Raw genomic sequence first — 24,219 nt, 5'->3', positions numbered from 1 at the left:
ACCTGGATAACCCGATTCAGGTAACTGAGCCTGTATATACACAAATAAACGTGCTGAGTGTGTCTAAGCTTTTATAGTCTACAGCCCTGATTACCACTCCGTTCATTATTTTTTTCACAGAATCCCCTGCTTAGCAGATTACCTGCATTTCTGCAATTGTCTGTGCACGTGGTGCAGGTAACGTGTTGCGTTTATTTACTTGTGGAGAGTTCAGAGATGCCCCCAAAATTGTGAGCCTATAAGCTTTGGCAAAGACCAGGGCATGTGGTCAGGTGAGTGGTGGCCTCCATCTTTAGGCATCTGCCCCACTCCTACACAATCTGCTAGGAACCTAGGCGTCATCTTTGACACCCGGCTCTCCATGGAACTTCAGGTCAATAGGACGGTGGCCACCTGCTGGGGTGTCATTAGGACTCTGAAAAGAATCGTCCACTATCTTTCCCCACAGGCACGTAAGCAGGTTGTGATCGCTCTTGTTCGCTCAAGGCTCGACTATTGTAATTCACTCTATGCCGGGGCCAACAAGGGCCTTCTGCAGCGCCTGCAGGTTGTACAGAATGCGGCGGCGCGCTTTGTTTTGGCCCTGCCTTGGCTGTCCTCTGCGACCTTGGCTAGGAAGAATCTCCATTGGCTCCCTATTCCCTCCAGAATTTCGTTCAAACTTCTCTGCCTCATGTACAGTGCCCTGATGGCAGGCCCGGCTGATGCCCTGGGATCCTTGCTCACTAGGTATGTCTCGAACAGATGTTTGCGCTCTCTAGAGCTAAACCAACTGGTAGTCCCACGCGCTAAGAAGGCTAGATGGGGGAGCAAGGCCTTCTCCATTCTGGCACCCCAGTTATGGAACACACTTCCCCTGGAGATCAAATCACAGCCTTCACTTGATCTCTTCAGGAAAGCGTTGAAAACCTGGTGTTTCAATAAAGCATATCAGTAAGCTCCTGTATCTGATTGCCCTCAGCTAGTTGTTTGAGTTAGGCGCCTTGACGCCCATTGGGCATAGTTGCGCGTTACAAATTCCACTTCATTCATTCATTCACCCTTTTTAATTTTTTCAGTCAAAATTGTACCCAGTCCATGTCCTGAGGAGAACCTTGAATGACGTTGGTTCGAAACGCGTTGACCCCCAGCCCGTGGCAAGAAAGAAGGGTGCAGCTAGGAATCAACTAAGTCCATTTGTGTGGGCCCTGGCCTGCAACCATACTGAACATTCAGTCACGGGTTTTGTGAGACAGGCAGGCATTGGTTTACCACCCCTAATTCCGCCTGTCCACTGCTATTTCAGCTAAAGGACTGGTTGTGTGTTTTTCCTTTTCTTCATACTGTAAGGTTTTGAATTATAAATTTATTTGGATTGTATATTTGTGTATTCTAAGTTGCACTTTGGTGTCATATAATCGTTTGAATATTTGGTATTCATGTTTGTATATTTTGTATTTATGGTGCACACAATTGTCTGTTTTTGCCTTTGACTTGACTATTTTCGACAGTGTTTTCTCTTTGATGTCATGGTTTTATGAACTTTGAAAAATGTTTTTGAACGAAAATAAATGTTTTGCTAAACAAATGTTTTGATTACACAGTACTCATGAGCTGTGTGGTCTTTAATCTCAAATCAAAGTATTCTGGCTAGCCACTTTTTCTGTTTTGCAATATTCGGCTACAGCAGGGCATGTCCATGCCAGGTGAAAGAAGTCGGCTCCCTCGCCCCTGCATCTGAGGCATTTGTCGTTGTCGCGAAGACCGAGCCTGAATAGTTTGGAAGGAGTAAAGTAGATTTGGTGCAAGAATTTGAAATGAATCAGCCTGAGACGGGCATTACCAGTCACCGCATTAGTGTGAGAGCAGCTTTCCTCCCATTGTTCATCCAACAACGGGGTGTCCAGGTCGCTTCCCCAGTCGCTGCGGGCTCTAAGCGGAGGGGGCGATGGGGCTGGCTGTGCATGTTTGTATAGCATAGACACAACATGTTTAGGGGTGTCCGCTTGTAGGAGCGTGTGAAGTGGGGCCAGGGTGTCCGGCTCGTCAAGGAAGTTAGGAGTAACCGCTTTAACGTTCTGACGGAGCCGTACATAGAGGAACGTTTCCATTATGGAGGGGGTGTTCTCCCCAAAGAACTGCGCCGATGTTCGAAATTGTCCCTGGAGGTATAGATCGCCCCACGTGTGTATCGCCAATTTCGTGAGCAATTTACGTCCGATCTCTTCACAGGCTACGCGCAATCTTGGATCATGCGCTAGGGGCATAAGTGGAGAGTAGAAAAACTCGACTTCCATGCGATCCGCCAGGCGCTTCCAAGCCTGAACCGTGCAATCAACTGTGGTTGGGTCCCGGTCTGTGATATGAGGCGTGGTGTATAAATATCCCGACGGTTGCATGGGCCTCATATACCCGTCCTCCACCCCCAAGTGGGCCATGAAGGGGGGGGAGGTGAAGCCAGTAAGCAACAAAGTGGCCCTGGGCACAGTCGTAATAGCGTTGGAAGTTTGGGACATCAAACCCGCCTTGAGTGTAAGGTAACATGAGCGTCTTCAGGCTAATCCAGGCATGTTTGCCACCCCATATAAGGTGTGATAGTTGGGAATTAAGGGAACGGAAGAAGTGGGATCCCAGACTCTACGATATGTTGGTGAAGAGGTAGAGCAGCTTGGGAAGGTCAACCATCTTGATGAGGGAAATGCACCCCGCCACTGAAAGTGGGAGATGGATCCACTTAGTGATGGTATTGGTCAGTTTATCCAGGACAGTGCCATAGTTAGCCCTAATGAGGGCCTCTCGGTTTCGGGATACAATGATGCCGAGGTATTTTAGTTCCTCTGTTTCCCATATCAAGGGATAGTCCAGGGGAAAGTGTACAGTCTTATCTGTTAAGGGGAACAGAGCAGACTTTGACCAGTTGATTTGTTTCCCCGATATGGCACCAAATTTAGTTATTTCGCGCAGAATGGGATTGAGGTTCTCTTGCGGTTTGTGTACGTATAGGGTCATGTCGTCAGCATACAGTGCAACTAGCAGCTGGCGCTCCGGGTATATTAGAGAGCGGTGGTTATGATGCTGTCGGAGTTTAGCCGCTAACGGCTCGATGGCGATAGCAAAAAGGACAGGGGAAAGAGGGCATCCCTGTCTGGTGCCTCTGTGGATGTCAAAGGGAGCTGACCTAGTGCCATTGAGGAGAAATGAAGCACACGGATTTTTATATAGCAGTTTTAACCAATCTAAGAAGCTGTATTGGATCCCCATTCGTTCAAGAAGGGCCAAGAGGTAATCCCATTCAAGGGAATCGAACGCTTCAGTAGCGTCACGGAACACAGCAGCCGCTTCACAGTGAGGACTACTATCCTGTAGTACAGCCTGAAGGGTGTGCAAATTATGAGAAGTCGCCTTGTTGGGGACAAATCCTGCTTGGTCAGGCAAGACTAGGCGTTCCATCAGTAGGTTAAGACGTGATGCAAGTACCTTCGCCAAGATTTTTACGTCAGTATTGAGCAACGAGAGGGGCCTGTAGGAGTCACAGTGCTCCAGTGGCTTGCCCGGTTTCAAGAGGGATGTTATAAGGGCTTCGCGCATAGAGGACGGTAGAGTTCCTTCTTCAAGGGCCGAATAATAAACTTGTTGCAATATTGGGGCGAGGATATGGATGTAGGCCTTGTAATAGTCGATTGGCAACCCGTCGGATCCAGGCGACTTGCCTGATTTCATGGACATGATAGCGTCCTTTATTTCATCTATCTCTAGGATGTGGTGTAGGAATTTTTGCTGGGTTGGGCCGAGCCATGCAATGGTGGTGTCGTCAAGATATGGATGTAGATTAATAGGCGCCGACCTGTGGGATGTGTAGAGAGTGGAATAGTGATTTGTGAGGATACAGAGTTGTTCTGTGAGGTCTCGCTGTGGGATTTGATGTTCATCCAGCAAGGTGGTGACATAGCTATTATATCTAATAGTCCTGACAGCTGAGGCAAGTGCTCTGCCGGGCCTGTCTCCTTCCCTGAAGATGCAGGCGGTTTACTGTTCGCCGAGGAAATTGCACTCCCTATCTGCCGCCTCCGTGTATTCATTCAGCTTTTCCCTAAGTAGGGCATTGGAAGCGTGGCCTTGGGCGTCGCGAGTTCTACTCTGTTCTAGGTCCCGAAGTTCGGATTCAAGTTTACGCAATTCACCGCGCAGTGAATTGAGGACGCCGCCCCCTTTAGCAATACACCATCCCCGCACCATGACTTTAAAGGCCTCCCAAACCGTCGTGAGATTTGACACCGACCCTACATTCCGCTCAAAGAATTCTTGTATGTCCTGTTCAAGTTCCGCCCTGAAGGCAGAGTCCGTGAGGTGAGCAGGGTTAAGGCGCCAACTCAAGTAAGGAGAGGTCTCAGTGGGAATGCGCAGCAATGTTAGGACCGGGGAATGGTCAGAGAAAGTCCTGGCAAGGTGTAGGGCACTGACCAGCCAGGGAGTGAGGCCAGCCAATAGGAACACGTAGTCTAAACGTGCCCATGTGGAGTGTACTGCAGAGTGATGAGTGCCCTGTTTGAGGGAAGGATATAAGTGCCTCCAAGCATTGATATAGTGGTGTTCGACAATAATAGAGGATAGAACACGTTGAGTGTGGGTGTAGTGCGCGGCTTGGGAGTGAGACCTGTCAAGGGCCGGTGTTATTGCGGTATTGAAGTCTCCACCCAATATGACGTGGTCCATGCCCAATGTTTGAATCTTACCCCACATTGTGAGAAGTGGGAAAGTGTCGTCGGTATTGGGACCATAATAGCATGCAAAAAGGACAGTATGCGAGTACAATTTTCCCCAGACCATGCAGTATCTGCCACATGAATACACCTCCGTCCCGGCAGGTGTAAACCTCATTCCGCGTCTGACCAAGATCGTAACCCCCCTGGCATAGTTGGAGTGGGAAGAGAAAACCTTTCAGAAGGTCCACCTGGACGCAAAGAGGGGAGAGCTATCTGGCAATAGATGTGTTTCTTGAAGCATGGCAATCGAGACACCCTGCCTATCAAGATATCCCAGAATTTGTCTTTTTTTTCTAGGATTATTCAGCCCACGAATGTTCCATGATACCAACTGAAAATGTTGTGATGGTCGCATATCCTCTACGTCACCCATTCAGACGTAGAACAAAACATGTAGCATGTAATACCGTAAATAAGGGCCATGGCACAGTTGGCGTAATAAAAATGGCATTTCCCCCCAAAAATCCTCCCATAAAACCACCCCAGGGACAACATACTAAACATTATAAAGTCAGCAGTATCAGTACTGAGTTTCTTCCCACCCACACCGGCAACCCCAACTAGCCGGGAATACAACCCCCACCCACCATCCCAGAAACAAAACAAAACAGAAACCAGAAATGACATGACACATGCCCCTTCCCTCAGAGGAGACGGGGTGTTCAGGGGCTCGCCCATTGGGGGACAGAAACTAGAGGCACCAGACCTGCCAACCACCTCCTTACTTACACCCACAGACACCGGGTTCTTACCGGGCGTCAATCGTGGGACGGAGGTGGGCGAGCGAGCACTTAGGTACATCATAGACCGGTAAGTCTTGTGCAGTTCAAGTACCTAAAACACAATATGTAAGAAAACAGGCTCCGTTTAGGTGATGGACAGAGCACGCTGGACGACGAGGGCCAATGTCACAATGCATCCACTCAGTCTTGTTGCGACATTGGTGAGTGAGACCTGGATCGGTGGCGAGCAGCTTCGTCACTGTCCTGTTCTTTCCTATAGTGTTTAAGAAAGTCTTCCACTTGTTGCGGATTTTGAAAGAAATGGCACCTGCCCTGGAATGATACTTTCAATTTGGCTGGGTATAACATGGCGTATGGGATCTCCTGCGCCTGGAGTTTCTTTTTCACCACTGCAAATTTGTGCCTGGCTTCTTGGACTGAGGGGGTGAAATATGGGAAATAGGAGAGAGTCATGTTGCAATATTTCATGGTACCCAGTTCTCTTGAGCGTTTTAACACTGCATCTCGGTCTCTGTAGTTCAGAAAGCGCACGATGACAGGGTGAGGTTGAGCTCCGGGAGGCGGGCGGGCCGCCAGAGATCTATGGGCCCTTTCGATGATGAAGTGTGGAGAGAAGGATTCTTTCCCGAATAGTTCCATGAGAAGATTCTCCACGAAGGTCTCCATTTTACCTGTGTCGGTGGACTCTGCAAGGCCTAAAATACGGACATTATTGCGGCGGGACCTCGCCTCCAAGTCCTCATTCTTGTCTACTATGAGTTTGAGCAGCCTGTCCATTTGAGTGACCTGCTTACATCCTCCAGAACAGATATCCTGTCTTCTGTCTCCTTTATGCGGGTATCACGTTGCTCCAGCCTGGCCACAACGCTGTCCATACGCATGTTCATGGTATCTATTTTGGCGTCTATTGTGGAGAGGCTTTGCTTCATGCCCAGCAACAGCGTCTTCATGTCTTCCTCCTGAGGGGCCGAGGCAGCAGGACTGCCCTCAGTCTCCGGCGTCGTTTTAGAAGATTTTTTGGTTTCAAACGGTATTTTGGACTGACGTCCATCGCTGCGGCCCATGTCTCGTCTTGGCGTTCGCGATGTAGTAGGAGAAATGGACGCCAGCTCGCAGTAGTGTCAAGGCAGAAGAGGGGAGGGACCGCCTCGGGTAGGGCCGTTGGAGTGGATAGTGGTTAAGAACAGCTGTAGCCGTAGGCTCCGAGTGGATGGGGGTTCCAGGCAGAAAAGACAGCGTGAGGTTCAGGTCTGGGGAGCGGTGGCACTGCGGAATGACTTCCCACGCAGTGGCCCCTTGTGGTTCAGGCCTCGTGCTGTGTAGCGTCTTCAACCCCACTCCGGGATAGATCAGCGGACAGAGGCCAAGAAGTTGTGTGGCCCTACACAGAGGGGGGGGAGGAATGTATCAGACCAGTTCGCCTCGGGATTTAAAGGGCACTGTACGATGCAATGTTGGCCGGTACTGCGGCGTGGTCTATTGGGGTGGTCAAGCAGGTGCCAGGTGATTGCGTAGGCCCTGGGGGTGCCTCAAGAGGAATGGCAGGTAGGTGTCTGGGTACTAACCGCTGTGGAGGCCCAAGCGGCGGCAGCAGCCGGAGCGGTGCAGTTGCAGCAGGTAGTGAGGCACAGCGTCACCTTGGGGCGTCCGCAAGGAGAACGGGAAGATGAGGACGCCTATCGAGCATATAGTGGTTGGAAAGCAGCAGCGTCGATAAGACTGGTGGTCACCGCCCTATAGGAGGTGGAATAGTGCCGGGAGGCTAGGCGCGAGGTGTGGTACTGAAAATTCTGGACCCGTGTCAGATACATGGTCGTATCATGACGATTTTGGTATCAGCAGACCGGTAATGGTTCGAATACTATGCACAAGCATTTCCGTCATGTTCGAGTGACCGAATCACCCTGAAATCGGATTTCTCGTCCGGAACCCACGGGTTCCATTTTGTGATCGGCAGCCATTTTGTGATTACCTTCACATAAGGCAATGACTAAAGGCCGAAACCAACCTGAAGGACACGTACACCTTTTCTGACTCCGATGTGACCTGGGCTAGATAACTCCACTGCCTGAAGCCAAACCTGTTTGGGCAGTTCTTTTCCCAGTGGCCGAGCGAGATCAGAATCAAGGCACAAGATTTCATAAACCTTTCATCGCATACAAGCCATGCCTAATCTTACACACACCTGTCCCTGTTTCTTGCTTTATGACTTGCTATACGAGGAGGAGGTGTCTGATTTTATTGGGGTCCGTCGATATCTGATGGAAATACTGGACCTCGCCGGGTAATCAATTATGAGCTGGGCGAACAGAAATGTGGGCTTGTCATCATGACTTTGCTTTTCCTTTGTAGTAAAAATATTTGGATGGTCAACTGTAAAATAAGGAATGTTTGCCTAAAGCACATTTTTTTGGTATAAAAGAAGAAGGCTGGCTTCGTAAAAGAGAGCAGTCTCCTGAGAACATACATGCGCTTCATGCTGTTGTACTTCTAGGATATCTGTTACTGGCTGCAGCCAATAAATACGATATTTGACTTCACCTAGAAGACTCTGTGTTTCTGTAGTCTGAAACAGGAAGGACTCAGGAGTTTTCAGGTGTATTCCCTGGCACCGCCGGGTCCATAAAAACCCGGTACTCCAGTGGCGTCTCAGTCCGTGAAGCAGGAGGCCTAAGATGGCAGATGGCGGGCACACCAGCGAGGCCGTGAGCACGGCAATGAGCGTTCACAGCTCCGGGGGGATAATGGCGGGGTGAGGCGGCAGGCTGCGGGGAGCGCTCACCTGAAACAGCAGCTGGGGTCCCCCCGGGCTCGTCGGACCCTCTCAGTCGTCTACCGGTCAGGCCTCCTCCTGCATGCAAGGCTCCTCCGGCAGCGTCGGGAAGGCAGCAAAGCACCGGCCTTTCCCAACAGAGCAAGCCGTCGCGCCAGAGCCTCCTCCATAGCACATCAGCCCGCTCAGATCTCCCCGGCAGCCAGCAACGCTCCGGATGGGAACAACAGGGCAAGCGAGACACCGCCGTGAACAGCACGGTGATGCGGAGGTGAAGGGGCAATGTTGGAGCCAATCTGCCCAGTCAGGATCCCTGCAGCATGGGAAAAAGTGCTCGGTCGATCGGGAGCCTCACTCCAGTGCGGCCATCTTGGTCCGGCGCCACCTAGCGCCCCAACTCTGGATCCAAGTTCTTGCGTGATCCTAAGGCATTGTGTGAAAACATGCACTGGCAGAAAAGGGTTCAACCAGGCCCTAGTTATGTGAAAAGACATTATAATGTGAGACAGCGAGAGGCACCTATATGGTGCACAGATTATCACATAAATGTTTAAGTTTTTCTCTTTGTTCTACATTAATTTTTGTTTCATTATTACATGTTATTAGCTTTTATTCTTGTTTCGTTAATTATTATTTCTTGTAAATCTTTTGTGACAAAGGGGGATGTGTGGCATCCTTCAGTTCTTGGGTGGAATCGGGAGCACGGAATGTGTGGTCCTGATTCCACACAAGGACGGTTTGCTCAGGCTTGTTGTAGCAGCTGATCAGCTGGTCTCCTCAATCAAATAAACATACTGAAATATACTGCTAAATCCTGAATCAAGAGGTCTTTACATATACCTACTCTCACTGTATTAGAGTATTGTACCTTGACGTTTCTTAATTTGGTTTCTAGCGACTGAAGTAGGGATCTCAGTGCTCTGGAAGGCCTTGCCATGCGTTCTTCCCTACACAGATCTTGAAGGCCTCCCATACCGCACCACTACTAGACAAAGAACCAACACTATTCTGAAAAATTATATTATTGCTTGTTTGAGTTCAAAATAGAGTCATCCGATAATGTCCTTGCTATATGGCGGATGTATACGGTCCAAGTCCTACATCCTTACTACCTAACCAGTAATCTGTGCTGGATGATATATTATGTGCTGCAGAATGAAAAGTATATTGTTATCATCAATGTATCGATACCATCAAATATTAAAAAGAGCATATTGTTTTAGGGATTAGTATCTTGTCGAAGAGACTCCTTCAGATTATTTTGTGTGAAGGCCTACTCTAGACAATCAGACATTGCATTTTGAAGAGGAGCAGTCTACGTTTGAGTGCTTAGTGTTGATTACTGTGATGTGTGTACTTTCCAGAATTTCTGGGACCAAAATATAATTACCTTATGTATCATATGCAATGTGCAGGGAGAGAAATGTGTGCTGCACTTGATGAGAGCATCCAACCCCTCTGGAGTAAGCGATGACGAAGCAGTGCAAATTCCACTTTCTTGCAAAGATTTATTAAATATGGATAAATCACTTTTGTAAATGTACTGCCTTCTAACACTGAAACAGGTCAGAATTGCATTAAAAATGCTTTTGTTTCATTGATGCTGTTCTCGTGTCTTCTATGTCAGTGGTCTTGTTAGTTTTTTTTATAAATGCACCTGCTCTAAAATGCAATTTGGTTAGGATCGATCAATGTGCTCGAAACGAGTTGCCCACCAATTAATCAATTGTACTGCCTCCTATACTTGGTCAAAACTGGTTATGTATGAGTTAAAGCATATTCACTGTGGTTGTAACACTCCTGATTATTCTTCGACTTTTGACTTGCACGTATGTTGTTGTCTAAAAGTAATAAAAATCTGTTTTAAAAAAAAAGATGCAATTTGGTTTGCTCTATGTAAATCTGGACATACATGGGGTAAAGAACCTCCCGCAATATATCGTGAGGATACCGTCAACTATTCAGGATTTCTGTGACCATATTGAGGATTTTATTTTTCCTTTATAAGGACATATACATACGAGCTCCGAGGTGACTTTCAATAACCTTTTGATGTACAGCAGAGGATATTTTATTTTTTACAATACATGGTCACACCCTCACCCATTCATCAAACTGCTTAAATTCTTGGACTATTGCTTTTTCTAATGAAAGAGATAGCTCAAGAAATACTTTATTTGGTTCAATTTCCAAAACCACAAAAGTACAAAAACACACAAAATGGTCCACAAAACACCAGGCAGCATAATGACATAAAAATACAATATAAAAAGAGTGGGAGTACCCAATTTTTTAAAAAATGCTAACACATGATGTGATGATTTAAAAACAGCAATATGTACATCCTTGTATCATTAAAAAAAAAAGAGCATAAGAAAATTTAATTTAAAACTTGATTCAAGTTGCAGGAATTAATATTTACAATAATTGATCTAAGACCAGGTAATCTTTTTACTGAGTCTCACAGCTATGGTTAGAAATCTGGCTACATTGTAAATTTCCCATACATTTGATAATAATTGGAGATATAGTAAAGCTGGCTTAACTTGCCTAAACCCTTTCCCCTTTAACAGGGGTATGATAAACTTTTTCCTAATACCTCCAAAATGATCACAGAAAAACAGGAAGTGTGCAGTATCCATAATTGAACAGCCATCGCATTTACACAACTCTAAATGTATGTATGTATGTAAGTATAGGCATTTATATAGCGCACTACTTACCCGGAGGGTCCCAAGGCGCTTCGACCGCTGCGAAACCCTTCCTGGCTTTCCTGAGAGATGGTCCCTTAATGGGTATCTCCAGGGTGAGACCAGGCATCCCCGGCGGTCTGGTGGGGCCATGAGTGAAGATGAGGCAAGCTAATGCCCAGAGTTGCCGAGTGTGAACGCTGATCAGAGTGGGCACCGAGGCGAGAGAATTATCGAGTCCGCTGACCCTGGTCCAGAAACCTGCCGCGCCGGGAATCGAACCCTGGTCCCGGGCCGTCCTCTGCTCTCGGGTCTGCCACCTCTAACCAGTGAGCCACACTACTTCACTTCACTTAAATCAAGTGGCTTAGTCCAACTAGGACGACCAGAAATTAGCAGGTGAATTTTGTCTAATCGGAACTTGGTTAAAAGGAATCTATGATTTGAATTATTAACAACCTTTAGGTAAAGTTCCAGATCATGTCCAGAGGATGCAATCAGTTGATGAGTCCTGACAGATGGCTTTAACAGCTCCACACCTTCTCTGTCCATCCCTCGGTTCAACAAAAAAGTGTTTTTGACCCACTTCAGGTCACCTTTCACTAAGTTAGATGGTTCATTAAACAATTCAGGCCGACCTAACTTTACACATAATTGTTGTACATATTTCAACCAAGGGATCTTGTCCCAATGATCTAACCTTAGACAATCCTTAAAAATTTCCTGATTCACTTCCAGTTCCAGGTTAAGCCAGACTGAGATCCATTTTAATAGAGGGGCCATAGCGATTCGATCTTCCAGATAATCCACGACGCATTCCTGATGTACTATGAAGCCGGCCGTGGATCGTGGCAGGGAGAGAATCGTTTTAAGGAAGTTATCTTCCGTTACCTAAAGCATTTTAACTGGCCTAAAACCCCATAGGTCTGCGCCATACATGGCGATGGCGATACACTTAGCAGCATATACCTTTAAAACTGCCTCCAGGGGTTTCACCCCTAATTTACGTGAGAAGCCCAGCACTGCAGAAATAGAACGTGCCAGGGCATTTTTTTTCTCCAGCAATTGGGGGTGCCACGTCGAACAATCATCAAATACAACCCCCAAATAGGGAAATCTGGAGACTCTTGTCAGCTTATGCCCATTGCATTGCAGGGTCATTACATTTTTCCTGGCCTTCCCTTTCTGGGCCACCACCATAACATTGGATTTGCCGTAGTTAACACTTAAATCAAGGTTTATCATAAAATCATAAAATGAATTCAACAGGCATTGAAGACCCACTGCAGTTCTAGCTAGGAGAGCAGCGTCGTCCGCATATAATAATGCGGGCAATAGGTACTTCCCTGCCCTCGGGATGTCCTTATTCGCTGCTCTCAAAACACCACCCAGATCATTTATGTATAGTGTAAAAAGCAGGGGAGCTAAAATGCATCCCTGCCTTACACCATTGGTGATACTGATTTTACCCGTACAGTTACCTTTTCTATCATAACGTACCGTAGCTGTTAGATCCCTATGAAGGTCCGCTAAGAAATGCACAATATTAGGATTTATTCCAATTTTAAGAAGCTGGCCCCATAACTTCGATCTGTTTACTCGATCAAATGCCGAGGACAGATCCATAAAGGCAATATACAGGGATCCTGGCTTCGCTATTGTGTATTTCCCTATAAGCAATTGCAGGTTCAGGCTTTGGTCTATGGTACTACGCCTCTTTCTAAAACCATACTGTAAAGGAGATAGGGTATTGGTATCCTCTAGCCAGTCAGTAAGTTTACATAGGACCACCCTCCCTAGAACCTTTACCGCGGAATCAATAAGAGATATAGGGCGGTAATTACCAGGGTCACCCCTATCCCCTTTTTTATAGATAGGGACAATCACCGACTGGGACCATGTCTCTGGAATGCCTGTTTTTGAAATTCTATTAAAAACATTTGCTAAAACTTTGGACCAAAACGAAATGTTGACTTTAAAAAGGTCGGAGGGAACACCATCCGGCCCTGGAGCCTTGTTACTAGTCATTTTGCCAATAGCCACGGCCACCTCGCCCTCGTCTACAGTTAGGATGTAAGGCAGTCTGGAAAGGGTGGTCAAGGCCTCTGCCCCCAAAATCTCCTGTTCATAAACTGTCTTAAAGTGCAAGTGCCATTTATCTTCCTGTATTCCACAATCCAGTTCATTGTTACTAGAGTTAGAAAAATAGGGTTGGTTGACCACAGCCCAGAACTTGGCGCTGCTTTTCAGCACATCAATTGATGTCAACTCAGCCCAAGCATCCTCTCTAATCTCGCGCCGCTTTCTATCAACGGCTGTCTTATATTCTTTCCTGAGAGTAGCCACAAGCAATCTATTTACTGGTTTGGATTTAAGGGCCACTTTGAGTTTATGGTTGGCTGCAGAACAGTGCTTATCATACCAGCCTTCCTTCCCTTGCGCTTTGCCTTTGCCCTGACGTGTCAGGTTGGAGACTATGTTGAGGCAAACCTTTTGGTACGCCTCCACCACTTCATTGTCCCCCGCCTGGTCATCCATACAAAGCTTTAGTTCCTCCTGACTACTACTACAAAGATTACAGAAAAACTCTTCTGGAACTATCTTGCACCACTTGATTCTACGGGCTTGACCAGTCAGCCGCAGGTCGCGTTTGTCTACCAGATTCGACCTACTTTCCGTGATTACAATTACATTGTTGACCCTTAATACAACTGGGTTGTGGTCACTAAAATGAGACCCCACAACTGAATAACTAGTAATATGGCTTCCACAATTGCTACTTAAAAAAATTTAATCAATTACAGACCCGCTACCATGTCCTGTAAATGTAGGAATATCCTTATCGCACCCATAAGGTAGCATTAACCCATTTTCGGCCAGCAAAGTTTCCAAGAAAATGCCCTGATCTGAATGCTCAAAATGAATATTCTCCTCATCCGGAGGGCCAAATAAAACATTAGAAGGACATTTCTTCTGACAACTATGAACATTAAAATCCCCTATTAACACAATAGTACATTCAGACTCTGATGACTCTTTAAATTTAAGAAGAAAAGAGTTTAACATCATCAGATTACTAATCAGATGGGCCCTGTCAAAAGAATTATAAAAATTCACTACCACGACATTATGAAAGCCCTTACGGGTAATTTGGACTGCGAGGCAGTAGGGGCAACTAGTAACTATTTCTTTGTAAGTACCCGGAATTTTAGCAGATACCAGAGTAACCAAGCCACCTCGTGCTCGCCCCCGAGTAGAGGTGACAGCTGGGAGAAAAAAAGTAGTAAAGCCATCAACTGTGAGCGTATTTTGTGTGTCCCAGGTTTCCTGTATGGCCATTATATCCATGGTGCCTATATAGTCCCTCCATATGGGGTCATCAACTTTACTCCTAAGACACGCGATGTTCCATGTTGCCACAATCATTTCCCCCTTCCCCAGTGCTTTATCATTTTTTGCGGACGGCGAGTCCCCTCCTTCAGCACCCCCATTTGTAAGTGGAGTTAAATCAATATATGACTCCTGCACAACCTGAATGCTATTTTCATTTAGTAGTGGGGTTGGGGGGATGTTTTGCATCAAGCTAAACGATGAGCCCTGTTTTTGTCAATCAACCCAATCCAAGTTTGACAAACACTCATAGCGATTGGCCATGGGGATGTTGAGGTAGTTTTCATGCCCATTCAAGGGCTAGGGATAATTGTAAGGGTGGCCATTTTGTGACCCTCCACCAAACCCCCCTTGAATAGGTCTACCTCTTCTTCTCTTAACCTGGTTCCAGTTGTCATCTCCACCCTCATCCCAACCATAGGATTGCACCTCCCATGGGGAATTAAACCTCTGCCTACTTTTTTGGTCATTTGGACCCCTTAGCCAACTCCATCTTTTATCCACTTGATTCTCAGGCAAGTAAAAATAAGAGAGTGGCCTAGCAGTGACAGTGCTGGCTTGGTAGCGAGAAGTCCCTTTGCAAATATGTTCAACCACCTGTGGATTCTCAAAGGTTACCACAATACAGTCCCCTTGCAAGTTTTTTCTGTTCCCACCTACCCAAGGGGTTCTCTCCACCATTAGGATGTTACTGGGGATATTTGGTGGTAGGGGGTGATTATTTGATAACCAGTGGCACACTTTATTTTTCAGTGCCTGAAAGGATTCCACATAAGAGGGTGATATTTCCGTTACCCCAGTCAAAATCACAACATAAGGGAAGGCATCTGGGGGGAGGTGGATATTTCTTCGAGCCTCCACCTTCTCTCTTGAGACCGAATCTAGATTTGGGGTCGAGGGTATAGGATCTTTAAATTTAACTTGAGGAGTTGTCTTAGGCTTAGCAGGATTAGATATTTGTTTAGGGTCGGGGGTCTTAGCTTTTGCACTTCCTGAATTTGGGGTGTTAGTCGGGTTCTTTAGCACAATGTTTTTACCCAGGGTGACATTTTTATCGGCCAAGGGTTGCTTATTTACTGTAGTCACCGCATGGGAAGCCATGTTATTTAGACTAAAACTAGGGGCACTTATATACTTATGGATGTTTTTCAACACTGTTTCTAAACAGCGTAGCCTTACCTCTATAGGTTCGAGAAGGGTCTTTAACATTTCGAAAATATTATTGTTCATCATATTTATCCCACTTCCATCTTGCCGAATTTCAGCCAGGTTGTTCTCTTCACCACTTGCTTCCAAAATCTCCTCCAAGCTACTGTCTACAATGGTATCATCTGGGAGGCTTAATGATAAGCCAACAGTAGTCCGGTGAGCCCCCTCTTTGTCTTCGACACCTACTGTCGGGTCCCTACTCACAGGCACAGGATCTAAGGTGCTCGCATCCTGATTATGGCTGTTTTTAACTTTCCTGGCTTTGCGAGTGGTCGATTTATTAACCTTATTTTTGGGAATAGCCCCCTCTTTCAACCCTCTTTGATTGATATCAGAGGCCGTCGGTCGGCTATTCGCCCTCGCTGTGGCCAAATCACTATCCGGACCGCCCTCTAATAACAGGATGGGGTTAGGGGGTGCCTCAAGGCCCTGTTGGGAACTTGGTACATGATGATCCCCATCATTATCTAAACTGGTTGGGGTGTTTGGACAAGTCATGGTATTAGGCGTACGTGCCTGAGCAATGAGGCCTAAGGAAGATCTTTTAGCCATGGCCAAATCTTGGGACACCCTTCTGTCCATTAAGACAATCCCTTCGTCAATTAAGGCATTTGTACGAACAATAAAATCATCAAGAGTGCCAGTCAACTTTTTTACCCCCCCTGCAGCCATACTTCTGGTCTCTCGACAATCCATGACAAAGCGTGCTCCTAGTATAGCAGTTGATAATGACAACACAATATTAACAATCCCTAGGCATTTAAGAGTAAACCACAATGACAGGGACAAACAAAATACGAACCCCCCTGTTAATATGACGTTTTAAAAGTGTACTACTATATACTGCACCTATGCTTACAGTTCGGTAGTCAATAAGTTGATATAAATCGAGCAGGGTGTGTGGCCCAGTCCAGGCTCCTCAGGCCTCTGAGGGCCACAGAGGGCCCGCCCTTTGCCCTGGCTTAGCCCCGCGCTTGGTCCCACTCGTGTCCCGCTTCGCGGAGGGGGTGTTGGTATTTTATGCGCCTCCGGGCGCCTGCTTTCGCGTCACTGTGCGCGCCCCCGCAAAGGCTCCTGGCGGTTGAAGTCCCCCCGCTCTGCGGCCGCGTTGATGGTGGAAAGCGGCGGCGGGGGGGACTCGGCTCCTGCTCCTGCTGCCTAGACGGGATCGCTGCTAGGCTCGGTTTCTCCTTTCTCCAGGTAGCGTTTCCTCTAGCTACAATTTCAGCGTTCGTTTGGGCTCCCACTTGGCTCCGGGAGCGCTGCTGTTTTATGCGCCTCCGGGCGCCTGCTTTCGCATCACGGTGTGCGCCCCCGCAAAGGCTCCTGGGGGTTGAAGTCCCCCCGCTCTGCGGCCGCGTTGATGGTGGAAAGCGGCGGCGGGGGGGCCTCGGCTCCTGCTCCTGCTGCCTAGACGGGATCGCTGCTAGGCTCGGTTTCTCCTTTCTCCAGGAAGCGTTTCCTCTAGCTACAATTTCAGCGTTCGTTTGGGCTCCCACTCGGCTCCGGGAGCGCTGCTGTTTTATGTGCCTCCGGGCGCCTGCTTTCGCGTCACTGTGCGCGCCCCCGCAAAGGCTCCTGGGGGTTGAAGTCCCCCCGCTCTGCGGCCGCGTTGATGGTGGAAAGCGGCGGCGGGGGGGACTCGGCTCCTGCTCCTGCTGCCTAGACGGGATTGCTGCTAGGCTCGGTTTCTCCTTTCTCCAGGTAGCGTTTCCTCTAGCTACAATTTCAGCGTTCGTTTGGGCTCCCAAAGAGATAGCATTGTTGCGAACATGAAGAATGAAAGCAGAATCCGTTGTGAAAAATTAAACACATCAAAAAGTAATTAGTCATTGTTAAGAAAAATATCAGTTTCATACAAGTCAGATTAAAAGCATGTTAAAGCTCATTATGTACAGAAACATACAGATTGATTCTTTTTGCAGTACATATCTCCTTTCTGTTAATCATTGTTTATTCTAGAAAACACAGAACAGATGATGGAAATGCCCGTTCTCTTTTTTGCTGTTTATACTACGGATATACATGGTCTGCGACCTACTGTGTTTACTGTTCACAATTAAGAAGCTACGCAATGTTCTTATTACACGCAACTAGAGGCCTTACTGCTCGACTGTAATAGAAAATTAGAGAGACACTAATTCAGAGAGTGCAGGCTTCCATATTTTTATAATAAATACAAAGATTGACAGTGACCGGGAAGCCACTATGTCATTTTACGATCTCGGCTCAATTAAAGTATCTTCAGCAAATAGGAGAGCATCAAATGCACACAACGCTAGAACATTGTTAACAGCATTTGCATTTTTATACAATAAGGTAGTCAGTTTCAGCTTCACGCTTTCTTGTAGTATTTGTGGAAATGTGGAAATGTGGTTGCATGAGGTAGTTAGATTGGCTTTGTTAGAGGTAAAAAAAAGCATTCCTAGTTCTAATGAAGAAACATGAACAATGCCGTCGTGCATCAGATTGCTTTTCCACAGAAAATGCCATTAAGATAAAGAACACTTGAACAACTCTATTCATTTCACCGTACATACCTCGATGCCAGAGGGCTTAGCTGTAACTTGGTTTGAGGGAATGCTGCTCCCTGTTGACTGTTCAATAGCGTTTTCCTTGACATCTCTACCTAAAGAAATTACAACGTACTTTTAATGCATATCGTGGGCACTATCTCATTAATATTGTACAAAATACATAATTGCAACCTGTCTTTCAAAATGTTTATTAATATAATTTGTAAATGTAGTAGTGCTTACATTTCAGGCCCTGTGAATGTTCTGAAGCATGCAGTTTAGGAAATTAAATCAAAATTCCAGAAAAACAATTTGGCACAAACAGCCTTTTTTAGATCTCACTACAGCCATTTATTTATATATGGCACATTACATATGTGCGTCCCCCAAGGCATGAAATGAGACTAAGCAAACAAAGTCTATAAATGTAATTGAGAATTGTATCGCCCTATCGAGGTGCCTTTCCAAGTTAAAGTTATCCCATAGGTAAACTAATTTGCGTAAAGTCAGCATCCTTTGTTTCATTAGGAACAAGCTCCAGAATGCAGAAATCAAAAGGTTGGTACAATTCGAACCCTAGCAGCTATCATCCCTTAAAGACAAACGTATCTCTGACTTTGGTTAAGGCATCCGCCATAATAATTCTGGCAGTTGGGCAAACATCCCTTTTACGTCTGCCAATACAATGAAAAATCTGCTACCACAAGGAAGGTAGTTTGGAGCATTTGGCAAACATATGAACTTTTTCCACATGCATTTCTAAACACCCAAGACATCATGTTGTTCCCGACCGTTTTCGATAATGCACGTCTCATAGGTATATTATAAAGGTTGAATATTTTGTTATACTGCTATACTATACCAAGTGTGTAGAGGGCACGCTAAGGGAGTGAGTAATCATCAAATCCCATAGAAAGAAAACACTTCACCACCATTGACCCCGCTTCATAAGAACAGTAAGATAAAAATGGCAATGTAGAGATACCTCGCAAATTCGATCCCACCATCATCTATATGAAAGGGTGAATCTTCTCGGGCGTCTCCAAATTAAGGGAACAACATACGTAATGCCAAAAACTTTGTTTCGAGAACAAAAAAATTATTTATACCATCTGCTTCATATCGCTGGAATAAATGTCTCAACGATGACATTTTTCTCTCACTGGTGCACCCTTGAACAATTCTGTGGGGAAGAGTGGAGAGGGATTTTCCAGTAAAACCTTTGAATTTGCTGCCAGACCATAACCTACTTGGAGATGACCTTCTATTTAACACATTTAAATTATTTTGAGCTACTAACATTAAATACAGTGTTCTGGATAGGTCTATCCAAATATCCCACACAAATATCTCAAACAAGATGGGTGAAGATTCTCATCAAATATTTATCAATTGAGGCCCAGAGCCTACGCAGAATGGTGGAAGTGCCAATCATTTGCAAATAAATGGCAATTCAAGAATTCTCCGTTGCATTCCATACACCCATATGAAAGCATAAATAGATTGATTTTAAGAAAGAAAGAATTTGCAATGTAAAAGAGGATGTAGGGTTAAATGACCTTTACATCATCTTGTTCTCCATTTTATTATTCTGACAGACCCGTTATTTTTTCATGCACTGGTGTCCATGTCTTGGGTCCCCTTACAGGAGCTCTTATTCACTATTGTATTGTCATTCACTGATATACCCAGACTGGCTGACCAGGACAAGCCACAATATGGCTAACGGTGCCAGCTTATGTACAGTTATGGAATACAGGCCTCGCAATGACTAGGCATTTTTAGGGCAGTGATATTAGAAGCAAGCCATCAACCACTCAGCGGACTTGGTTGTGGTTTCAGCGTATGTGAGCAGGTTATGCCCAGCTTGCCCTCTTCTGATGAAATGACCGGCTTGCACTGTGTCAGTCTCAGTGCATGTCGTCATTCAGCCTTCACAGTGAATGAGGAAGATATGCTCGTGTAAATATTATAGCTGGGTGTTAAGCTTGTCTGATACCAGTGCTTAGTTTGTGAGGGTGTTTTCAGGTCGGGAGCATCAGCACTGGTTCCTGTGGATGGAGACTTATTTTTCATCATACGTTTTTGACTCGGAGCGAGAGAGAAACATGCAGAAAAGCAAGAGAGGAACATTATTACATGAAAACCTAACCAAGGGATAAGGTGCTTTACAGTGGTGAAACAAAGGATGAAAACGTACCTTTACGAGTTAGTTATGTGGTGTCATGAGACAGTAATGGAAATGAGTGAGAGCAAGAGGCAAAGTAATAGAAACGAGTGACAGAAAGAGGCAAAGCAAAGGCAATGTAAGAGAAAGAAGCTGAGTAATGAAAACAAGTGAGAGAAAGAGGCAAAGCAGAGGCAGGGAGTGAAAGAAAGAGGCAAAACAAGACAACGAGTGAGAGGAAAAGGAGTGTGAGGGAGAAGAATTCAGAGAGGCACAGAGCCCGGCTGTAGCGAGGCTAGGTGTGAAAGGATCTTAGACTGGCCAGAGGACCAATCCCGGGTAAGAAACTGGAGCCTAGGCACCTGGTCAATTGGGGTCATGCAGCCACCGTTATTAGGTAGGTCCTGGGAGGGAGAAGGAGAGCTGGGGAGGTGGGAGGGGCCGAGGGGAGGGATGAAGAAAACACGGGAGAGCAGGTAAGAAGCGGGGCTGGCGGGAAGAGGAAAAACGTAGGAGAGGGTTGGTGGCTGGGGGAAAGATGGAGTCACAAGGTAAAGAGTCACAAAGTAAAGTCGCACAAAGTAAAGCAGCTCAAAGAAGAAAGGGGCAAATCAAAGGCAAAGTGTGAGAGAAAGAGGCAAAGTAACGGTAAGAGGAAGAGTAAAAGCAAAGGCAAAGAGTGAGAGAAAGTGGCAAGTCAAAAATTGAGAGAATGAGGCATACAAATGCTAAGAGTGAGAGAAAGAGGCAAAGCACAAACGCAGAGTGAGAGCAAGAGGTAAAGGAAAAGGCGAGTGTGAGAGAGAGGGAAGAATACATCAATTGAGGCACAAGATAAAGTGGCGCAAAATAAAGCGGCACAAAGAAAAGAGGCATAACGTTAAGTTGTGCAGCAGGGTTCAAAGCTAATGCTCCCAAGGCAAGCACATCTGCCCCCGTCCACACCTGGACCGTGTTCAGTGCTATGACTCCTGGTCGGATCACCCTCCGCTACTACTCCACAGAGACCCTCCACATGCTCGATCCTGGATGCCTTGCCACCAGCTGTTGTTGCACTGCATCTTACAGGACTTTTATTTTGCTTCCACTGTTACTTCACCTGCAGCAATTCAGCACCACACACACCCTCATTCAGACTTCTACGTCACCAGCCCACAACCTCACCTCACCCATCACCATACCTGATCTTCATCACACCCTAACATGTATGCTCCTAAACACTGCTCCCTCAAAAAACATGGTATTGAAATTTGGGACCTCATCAACAACAGTACACAAGACTTCCTCTTCCTAATGGAATCCTGAATGGACCACATCTCAGTTGCTGACATCGCTATGGGCGCCTCAACAGGATACAAAGTTGAAAATCAAGAGCATCTCCATAAACACGGCAGAGGTCTTGCCGTCATCTACTAAGACACCCTCAAATGAACAACCACCACAGACCTGAACACCCTTTCTTGTAACACATGCACTGCAAGCAAACAACAATACCACCATAACCTAGTGACCACCTTGTCCGCGAGGCAACTTCAGCAACCCAATCTCCTTTTTTATGTTCCCCCCTCCTTCACTATCAACTCCAAAAACGTCCTTCTTCTCGGCGACTTCAAATCCACCTGGTAGACCCCTCCGGCTACTGCTTCTCCGACAGCAGCGGTCCGTGCAGGTAACAGCAATGGGGCGGAGGGGCCGGGTATGGAGGGATTTTGAGGGGCGATGTGGAGAACCGCAGCCTTAAGGCCCGGCGGCGCAGGGTACGCCTAAATCCCCGGGGTTCACCTGCCTTGTCAAAAATAGAGACACGGACTCTTCGTCTGGCGTAGAAGATGATATTTATTAGCTGCAGCTAGTACAGTGGTCTGAGAAGTCGTCAGTACAACGAGGTTCAAAAGAGACTGCCACTTAACTCCGTGGCGCACAGGTTTATATATAATACAATACAATGCAAAATGCAATCACACATGAGCATGAGCTATAGGCAAACATTATAAACATTGTTTTAAGACTAAAGCAACTCAAGTTCCAGGTTCTTGTTTGTCATTCGACCCCTTAAGTAAATCACAAATGAATCCACACAATTCGATTTACAAGCAGAGAAAACACAGCTGTGTGTTGTAGAAGGACAGTTCGTGAAACAGGAGAATGCATGAGACGTGTAGCGAAGGACAGCAGATAAGATAACTTAGAGGAAACAATGGTGTGAAACGACATGTAGTCCGGATGGGGATTAATCAGCTCAGACAGGAATTAGTGTACTCGGCCAGACCCTGACACTCATTAGTAAACATAGGCGAGGATGCCACCTGACACGCAAAGCAGAAACGACAAAAACATCGCGTTCGCCGAGCTGTCTGAGTGAGAGCAACATAAAATGGTGGCGGTCACAAAATGGAGGCTGAGCACGAAAAGAATTCGTAATTTACAGAACCTCAAACCCTCCTTTTGCCATTACTCAGGCAAAAACAGACCAACTCATGCTAATCTGAGTCAGAATCAACACTGATGTTCATAAGATCTTCAAGTTGTTGCTGCACCATCATTCTAATATTCTCTGTCTTCTGAGCAGCAGATCGTGGAACACATAAAGTAGCCAACAGGCCACAGACTGCAGGACCACACTGAATGCATAGGCAACAAGAGAATATGATGGCTAAAATTGCTCCAAGGAACCTTAAGATCTTCCATCCCCAAGTTGACAATATTCCCCAAAACCATCCCAAAAAAGACCAATCTCCTTCGTCCTGATGAATCGACTCGGAGACAGTGTGCAATTTGGAAATAGCTTGGTATACTGCTGGAGCGTCATCTGGAATATAAATGCAGCAACTAGATCCGATCAATCTACAGACACCACCTCAGTCTGCTAAGATCACGTCTAACGCAATCCGATTTTGCAGCGTCATAAGATGGTCAGCTTGAAGTTCTGCTGTAATGTTACCTATCGCACCTTCAGTAACATTAATAGTGGTCTCAACCACTCGAACCAGTTGCCTGATGTGTCTACCATTAATCATCGGGCCCCAAAAGGGAAGGAATCCTTTGAGAAAATCTCCTCCCTCTTGTTCTACTGTGTCTTTGGCATCAATTACACCTCTGCTATGTCTAACTCTGTGGTGGTCTGACGAAGCCGTATATGTAGGGGGAAGAAGAAAAGCTATGTAGCACGTTCCAGAAAAGTTGGAAGGTAGCCAAGTATGAGCTCGATCGTTACAAACAAAATATGTTCCTTGAGATGGAACTAACAGAGGGAAATCAAGAGACGAGAAAATATATGTGTATGTACATTTCTGATTGTCGTCGGCTTTCTTGCTATTGATTTGGAGACAAAAATTACCTTTATGGGGCACAGTCCACACTGGGGAAGACTCGTCCATTATAGTTTTGTCACCAAGAATAGAGACATAGTGGGTAACATTCCATCCATCATAGGCCTTCTTCTCATCTAACGGAATCTTACTTTTCTCTATTATCTTGGCCTTTAACACTATACCTTTGATCAAGGAACTGTGGCTAAAATCTAATCCATGTCCAGAAGTTCTCACAGGGCTTCTAAGTCTGTTGTGGTATGCGGCTGAAAACATTGTCAAATAGGCCCAAGCTGAACCTTCGAATGAGAAAGGAAGAACCAAAGATGGCATTCCCTTTTGTGTATTGTGCGGCATGAGTCCGCACACCCAACAATCAATCATATTAATGCCCAACTGATGTTGGTGTAACAACTGAACAAACGTATTATTCATATACTCGGCTCTCCTTATCTGTTCATGAGGGGTAGAGTATGCATTTTGTGTGAAAAGACAGAAAGACGAGAAGACAAAGGAGTCGTAGAATTAACAACATTTCTTGATTGCAAGACATGAAAAACCCAACCTGTGCAAGCTAATAAAATACACAAAAACATAAGAACACACAAAGTTACGCCAAATTGACTACGTAATAATTCACAATATTTTGATCTCATTTCCTGCTTCCTATTTTCCCTACCT

The 24,219-nt window shown here is 46.0% G+C and overlaps 1 protein-coding gene across 1 annotated transcript in view; it reads right to left on the bottom strand.

The window, feature by feature from the left end:
* Positions 1-24,219, bottom strand: part of C9H14orf39 (chromosome 9 C14orf39 homolog) — a 1,344,786-nt gene that overhangs the window by 629,752 nt on the left and 690,815 nt on the right. Inside the window, exon 10 of the mRNA XM_086939475.1 lies at positions 18,088-18,176. Coding sequence (XP_086795601.1) covers positions 18,088-18,176 — 89 coding nt within the window. The remainder of the gene's footprint in view (positions 1-18,087; positions 18,177-24,219) is intronic.

This window comes from Lissotriton vulgaris, chromosome 9, assembly GCF_964263255.1.
Source record: "Lissotriton vulgaris chromosome 9, aLisVul1.2, whole genome shotgun sequence".
Lineage (NCBI taxonomy): Eukaryota > Metazoa > Chordata > Amphibia > Caudata > Salamandridae > Lissotriton > Lissotriton vulgaris.
Note: the sequence above shows the minus strand (reverse complement) of the source record. Positions and strands in the feature narration are given on the sequence as shown.